At 40.9% G+C, this 6,997-nt stretch overlaps 1 protein-coding gene across 2 annotated transcripts; it reads left to right on the forward strand.

The window, feature by feature from the left end:
- Positions 1-1,192: 1,192 nt before the first annotated feature.
- On the forward strand, positions 1,193-6,589 carry zic2a (zic family member 2 (odd-paired homolog, Drosophila), a). Of its 2 annotated transcripts, none has more exons than XM_038302403.1 (4): positions 1,193-1,298; positions 2,934-4,183; positions 5,219-5,382; positions 5,509-6,589. In XM_038302403.1, exons 2-4 carry the CDS (start codon positions 3,205-3,207, stop codon positions 5,701-5,703), a joined length of 1,338 nt encoding a protein of 445 aa, XP_038158331.1. In that variant the 5' UTR covers positions 1,193-1,298; positions 2,934-3,204; the 3' UTR covers positions 5,704-6,589. The 2 variants fall into 2 exon arrangements, with proteins under 2 accessions (XP_038158331.1, XP_038158330.1); XM_038302402.1 differs by lacking the exon at positions 1,193-1,298 and adding an exon at positions 2,624-2,804.
- The last annotated feature ends 408 nt before the right edge of the window (positions 6,590-6,997 follow it).

Below are 6,997 nucleotides of genomic sequence, written 5' to 3' on the forward strand. Positions count from 1 at the left end.
ACACACACACCACCACCACCTCCACCTTCAATGGGAGCTATTATATCAGCGATGTAAAAAGAAATATATGAATATATGATGCAGATTTGCTTCGGAAAGCCCATAAAATATACTGATTGTTCTGTAATCTTTGTTTCTCAAACCCCCATAAATGTAGAAGTCATCAAGAAACACTTAAAAATTAGATTTGGGTTCTTTTTCACTTATATGGTCAACAATTTACGCACTTAAGTTTGGCTTTACAGATGTTTGCTGGGGTAAAATCACTTAAACCGAATCGTTTGTTCTTTTTAATAGAAATAAAAGCATAAAAGTTTACACTCTGGGTTGAATTTTACTGACTTGTAGTTCCTCTATTACAGCTGGCGATGCCTCCGACTGAAAAAAAAAAAGAAAAGAAGAGGGATGTGTGCGGGGTTTTTTTTGGGGGGGGGAGACCATCTCTCTCCCTCTAAAACAAAGACGCTTTGTCATAAAATGGGTTATTTTCCCAAAAGGAGTCAAGGGGCGGCATATGTGGTCTTAACGGGTCAGAGGTCAAACATCCATGAAACACAAGGTCGCTGAAGCCGCACAACCAACCTTCCAGCGTGTCAACATATTGATACTGTCGCTGTAACAGAGAGGAGAACCGGTGCTTATAATAACGCAGCCGGAGCGGAGCGCAGCGCTCCTTATGTGATCAAGATTGGACGTTTTATTGCTTTGGCGCTTCCCGCGTGCAACGCTCGCGCTGTCAGCGCTCTTCTCTGAGCTCTCACTTAACATTCTGACTCATATTTCCAGTGATTTATGCGTTACAACTACAAGCCGGGTCTCAACGTTTAATAAAGTGCTTCTAAAAACCTGTTGAAATGCTGGGGATTTTCCAATAGGCCAGACCCCCCCTTCTTTTATTTTTTTTCCCTTCAACGATTGATTTTTTTTCTTTTTCCTCTTTTCTTAATTTTCTTTCTACTTTTCTTTCTATCTTGGGAATTCTCCGTGGTTTTCCCAGAAAAAAAATAATAAAGAACTTCTTATAGGGGTCGGCAGACGTGACTTTGAACTTGGATCAGCTCCTGCGTTTCCTGTGGTGCGGGTTGAAATAGACTTGGGAGAATGGCGCACACTCAGCGGCCCAGTCTCCCCCCCCCTCTCCATAAGTTGAAGCACACAATTTTAAAGAAAAAAAAGTTTTTCAAAAAGCCTTTCCCCAATCTTTCCCCGTTATTTGTCGCCGACAGTTGGTAGAGTGGAGGACTCCTCTGTGGCGCATGGGACAACAGAGCCTGCGCGGGATTTTATGTGGTGAAAATGTAAGTAAACTTCCTTTTTGGCTTGGGGAGCAATTGAGCAGCTGTGATGTATGGCTTGTGAGTTAACCGTTTCAGCTCAGAGTGAGTTGAAAGGTGCCAGAAAAACTGTGCTTTTTGGTTAAATGTATTTAGTGGAACAGAAAAATATATATATAAATAAGATGTTTATATATATTTTTTCAGTTAAAACATGTTTAGATTTACAGATAATCGACTTGACTTTGATCCTTTCACTGTTCGCCACCAGAACATGAAACTTAATTTAGTGTGGTGACTGTGAGAACCGCAGAGGGAGCAGAAGCAGCGTTGAACAGGACCATTAAAGCACCAGCAAATGGCACTGGTGGTTAGTACAGTGGAAACTGGAGAACCACATCTGGGCCTGTTGTGGTTGCTGGGAAACCAGTGGAGCTATTTGTTTTGTAATCACTATTATTATGTATGTTTTTATTTATTTGCTGAACATAGTGCCTTATCTTCACAACACTGTAATTCCACCGCCATGTTTTACCAAAGGATTGATGTATTACAGGTCAAACTTCTCATTTGGTGTCATTTAAACAGAAATAGGCTTTACTTGAATAGTCTGAGGGGTTTGAATACTTTTACAGCTGTCCATTTTGCAATCTGATTCCTTATTCCCACAGAATGATACTGCCACTACTATGGGTATGTTTTGTTGGATAATCTTTCTTGAATTTAAGCAAAAATGTTCAAATCTGGTTCAATTTAATTGGACACAGAAGCAAATTTTTAATGCTTATGGTTTTATTTATGGGTTCGAAATGTATATTTCCCTTTACTTTTACAATTTTGTATTTATTTTTGTTGGATTGTGAAAACAAATGCTAATGAAATCTATCTATCTATCTATCTATCTATCTATCTATCTATCTATCTATCTATCTATCTATCTATCTATCTATCTATCTATCTATCTATCTATCTATCTATCTATCTATCTATCTATCTATCTATCTATCTATCTATCTATCTATCTATCTGACTTTTTTAACTTTCAAAATACACGTCTAAACACACATTGCCACATTTACGTAAGTTGAGATAAATAAATCACAATTTTCTTGCCTAATAAATGGTTTTTCATTCACTGCCATGATCAGAGCATAACACCCAGAAAATATCAACAACAAGGGGAAAAAAAATCGGTCCCCTCTATCTTGTCGTGATCCGCTAAGCCTGTTCAAAGAAAGAGGAAAAAAAAAAAAGCGAGAAAATCTTCTCCCCTAAAAAGTAGGCGGTAATCGTTTGCTTGGAAAAATGGCGTTGAGCTATTAAGTCGCCAGAGCGCTACCTGCCATTGGAGGGGCACCTGGGATTGATGAGGCGCTGCAGCCAATCAGACTGCGCGAAAGGAGCGAACGGGCTCCAGTTAAAGGGGGCAGAAGAGGAGGGAGAGCCAGTCCACGGAGAAACAGGGACTCTCCGCCGATAAAGCGCTCACTCCGAGTCAGAGAAATAAATCCGTGCCCAAACTGGACCGCGGTGATTTTTCTAATTTTATTTATTATTATTATTGAGATGCTCCAACCGCTCTCTTTGTGCGCGCGCAGAAGACGCCTAGTAAGATAACTGTTTTAATCCTAACTGTATTTTTTTTACTTTTATTTTCAGTAAAACATCAAAGGGTCGTAGTCAGGAGAAGAGGACACAAGGAAATCTTTCACTTCCGTTTGGATTTTTCGATTCCAAGTAATTATTGAATTATTTTATTGTTAGTTAGGTTTGTATCTTTTAGCTATGAGCGGAGAAGCGCATTCGATTTACGCCTGATATGGTGTTTCTAAAGCTGGAAGTCGTATTGTTGCGTGTCAACATTTGATCTTTTTTTTTCTTTTGTAATTTTTAAAAGAATTCTGTTCTGGTTTTTAAACGCAAAATAACAATGTTACTGGATGCTGGCCACCAGTTCCCGGGACTGGGAGTGGGTTCGTTTGCCAGGCATCACTCAGCGAGCGACATGCAGGACAGAGACTTGAGTTTGGCGCAGAACAGCTTTGTAGACTCCGCACACATGGGTGCGTTCAAGCTCAACCACGATCTCTCTCCGGGACAGAGCTCTGCGTTCACCACGCAGGCACCGGGCTACCCCGCTGCGGCTCTGGGGGCCCACGCCGCTCATGTCACGTCGTACGCGAGCTCCCCCTTCAACTCTACCAGGGACTTTCTCTTCCGCAGCCGCGGCTTCGGAGAATCCTCTCCGGCGAGCGGCCAGCACGCTATTTTTGGCCCCACGGCAGGATCCCTTCATCACACCCACACAGACACTCAAAGCCACATTCTATTCCCCGGGATCCACGATCAGCACGGCTCCCACGGTTCGCCGAATGTCCTGAACGGCCAGATGAGGCTCGGACTGCCGGGTGAAGTTTTCGGGCGCTCCGAGCAGTACCACCAGGTCTCCAGCCCGAGGACCGACCCGTACTCCGCCGCGCAGCTCCACAACCAGTACGGCTCCATGAATATGAACATGGGCATGAACATGGCAGCCCACCACCATCATCACCCCGGTGCCTTTTTCCGCTACATGAGGCAGCAGTGCATCAAGCAGGAGCTCATCTGCAAGTGGATCGATCCGGAGCAGCTGAGCAACCCCAAAAAGTGCTGCAACAAAACTTTCAGCACCATGCACGAGCTGGTTACGCACGTCTCCGTGGAACACGTCGGCGGGCCGGAGCAGACCAACCACATCTGCTTCTGGGAGGACTGCGCCCGGGAGAGCAAGCCGTTCAAGGCGAAATACAAACTGGTGAACCACATTCGGGTGCACACGGGGGAGAAACCCTTCCCCTGCCCCTTCCCAGGCTGTGGCAAAGTTTTTGCTCGCTCGGAAAACTTGAAGATCCACAAAAGAACACACACAGGTAGGCCCAAAATTTTACCCCTGTAGAGATGATAGGTTCAAATATCCTACATCTATGAATAAACTGCAGAATAATTTAAACATCCTGCATTTTTATTTACTGTTTATTTAGTCTAAGCCTTTATTTCCAAGTCATCTAAATGCGTCTCACTGACAGCACTCAGAATCTGATTAAGAGCAAGTATTTTGGGATGCTTAAGATAGATAGTAATCAAAGTAACAAAGTAGATTTAGAGTCAAATCTATATAATTAACTCTTTAAATGTGTTTCCTTTTTTTTTGGAGCTCAACTGTGACTCTAATATATATATATATATATATATAGTATTCTCCTGATATCTGATACTGTTTACTTTTATTCAGCATTGGTAGAAATGGGTCAGTGGGAACAGTAGGAGCGCTTTGCGTGAGCAGACGGGGCTGGTATAGTAAATCTCATCAGCTCGTTCACCAACGCGGTTTAATAGCACTTATCTCCTTCAGTGCGCTCCTCTCCTCATAGGGGACCTTTTTTTTAGGGCTTTATTAATTAAATATTAGGAACTCGACTTCTGCATCTATAGTTGCTGGTTGCAGTAGAAGGGAAAAGCCTTTTGTTTGCGCCCCTTCTGATAGGAGCCGGGGTGCTAGACAGGGCCATTATCAGCCACTTCTTTAGCATTTGGACGCATTTTTGGGGGGTTACGTGAAATTGATCGTGTGCTAATTAGATTTTTATTGTCTTCGCACCAAATGGTATGCCCCTAGTGTAAGGCCCATCGAGGGACGGCCTTCCCACCCTTTTCCTAAATTACTATGCGCATTATTTAGGCAAAATAAGTCTTCCTTTTCCATCCCCCCCTTATTTTTCCCTCCATTATCCAAACTGCTTTTAAAATCAACCCCCTCAACTTAAAATAAAAAATAAAAAAGATTCTAACGTTTGCATTTTATGCACAAGTCTTGTTTTTTTCTGCTCACAAAATTGCAATGCCCGAGGCGATTTCATTCAAAACATTTGACACATATGCATCTGTTTGTTGTTTTCTTTCTGCAGGAGAAAAACCTTTCCAGTGCGAGTTTGAGGGTTGTGACAGAAGATTTGCAAACAGCAGCGACCGAAAGAAACACATGCACGTCCACACGTCAGACAAGCCATATTTGTGCAAAATGTGTGACAAGTCCTACACACACCCCAGCTCTCTACGAAAACACATGAAGGTAAACATCTTATACAATATATATGTCTATTACTCAGAGTTTTTGCATCTCTTTGCAAATCATCTCATGCTTTTATTTTTTATTAACTTCTAATGTTTGATTTCTTCTTCTTCTTTCATCCGCCAGGTTCACGAATCCACTCCATCTGCATCAGATTCATCACCAGCTGCAAGTTCTGGCTATGAATCGTCCACTCCCCCGGGCCTGGTGTCCCCCACCACCGAGACCCAAAGCAACACAACCCTGTCCCCAGCCTCAGCTGTGCACAACACCACCAGCCACAGTGGCCTGTCCTCCAATTTCAGTGAATGGTATGTGTAGGACTGAGCTCAAAAAAATAAAGCCACACACACATCACTTCCCAGCACTGGGCATTTCCACAGGAGTTTTCTTATTTGGACACAAAAACATTTATTTTTTATTTTAATATTCACCAGACAGGGTGATAATAACCAGCGGAGGAAAAATGTGTATGATAAACCTGAGGGGTGTGTTTCATACTGTAAATAGGAACTTAAAAAAAATAAAATCCACCTTCTCATTTGGTTGTGGTAGTTTTGTCAAGTCTTTTGGTGTATAGACGTTCCTTCAGGTAGCTGTTTCTCTAACTGGAATCTTAGTGCACATATTACCATTAAAACTGTACTATAATGTTGACTATTGTGATCCTGAGGCAAACTGATTGTACTATACTAAAACATCTATAAACTGGAGAGAGTGCCAAAGTTAACCTTCTAACTCCAACAAACCACAATAATCATGATCGTGAATGTATATTTTAGTTTGCTGGGGCTTAACTTGTGATGTTTTTTGTGCTTTGCAAGTTTGAATTGTGAAGAAAAACCTATCTGGAAAGATTGTGAGGTCAAATAAACGTTGTGCCGTTTTTTCAATTAATTTTTGGTTTGTTTTATTTTTATTTTGTTTTCTGGTCTGTACCCCACACACCTTTTCCTATTTTGTAAATATCAGCTGCCATATTTATCCATTTGTAATTAAATTATGGTATTTACTTGCTACAGATGAAACAGTATTTATAAAAAGAATGTTTCTTTGCCTATAAATATGTACAATGATGAGCTAAAAACACAGGCAGTTGTTTCGTTCTGTGCTAATTTTTTGTTTAAAGTTTTAAGAGGTGTTTCCTTCCTTTAATTGTGATAAGAATTTTACTGCTTACAAATATAATAAAAAGGTGTTGCAAGTGCTTAATAATTCTTTTGTCATCTTTTTTTTCTGGAATGCTGCTGGGGTTTGATGTTAAATGCTGTTTGGCAGCTTCTTTTGAATGAATTAGGGCCTCTCAAAAATGTTCAGAAAGTTTTAGGTTTCTACTCAAACATGCAGCTTTGCAGAGCATGCACACTGACAAACTCTATGAACTGTGCATGCTTTTGGGGAGGCTTGTTATTTCAAAGCTATAATAAAAAAAATAATACTTAAATGCTGGATTTTGTTTTTATAATTAAAATAAAATCATACAGAACAGATTTTTTTTAATTATTTTGCACACTCTGAAAACGTTTTTGCATGCTATGCATGTCTAAACGAGAAAAATTTCTACTCCAGTTTTTTTTTTTTTTTCAGTTGGTGAGTTTGTTCAAAATCCCAGCTC

Source organism: Cyprinodon tularosa, unplaced genomic scaffold, assembly GCF_016077235.1.
Source record: "Cyprinodon tularosa strain WSP-4 unplaced genomic scaffold, ASM1607723v1 ctg49, whole genome shotgun sequence".
Classification (NCBI taxonomy): Eukaryota; Metazoa; Chordata; class Actinopteri; order Cyprinodontiformes; family Cyprinodontidae; genus Cyprinodon; species Cyprinodon tularosa.

Coding starts and splice junctions, on each gene's coding strand:
- zic2a (XM_038302403.1), top strand. CDS start 3,205: ATGTTACTGGATGCTGGCCACCAGTTCCCGGGACTGGGAGTGGGTTCG. Junction 4,184..5,218: donor CCACAAAAGAACACACACAG/GTAGGCCCAAAA, acceptor TTCTTTCTGCAG/GAGAAAAACCTTTCCAGTGC. Junction 5,383..5,508: donor CTCTACGAAAACACATGAAG/GTAAACATCTTA, acceptor TTCATCCGCCAG/GTTCACGAATCCACTCCATC.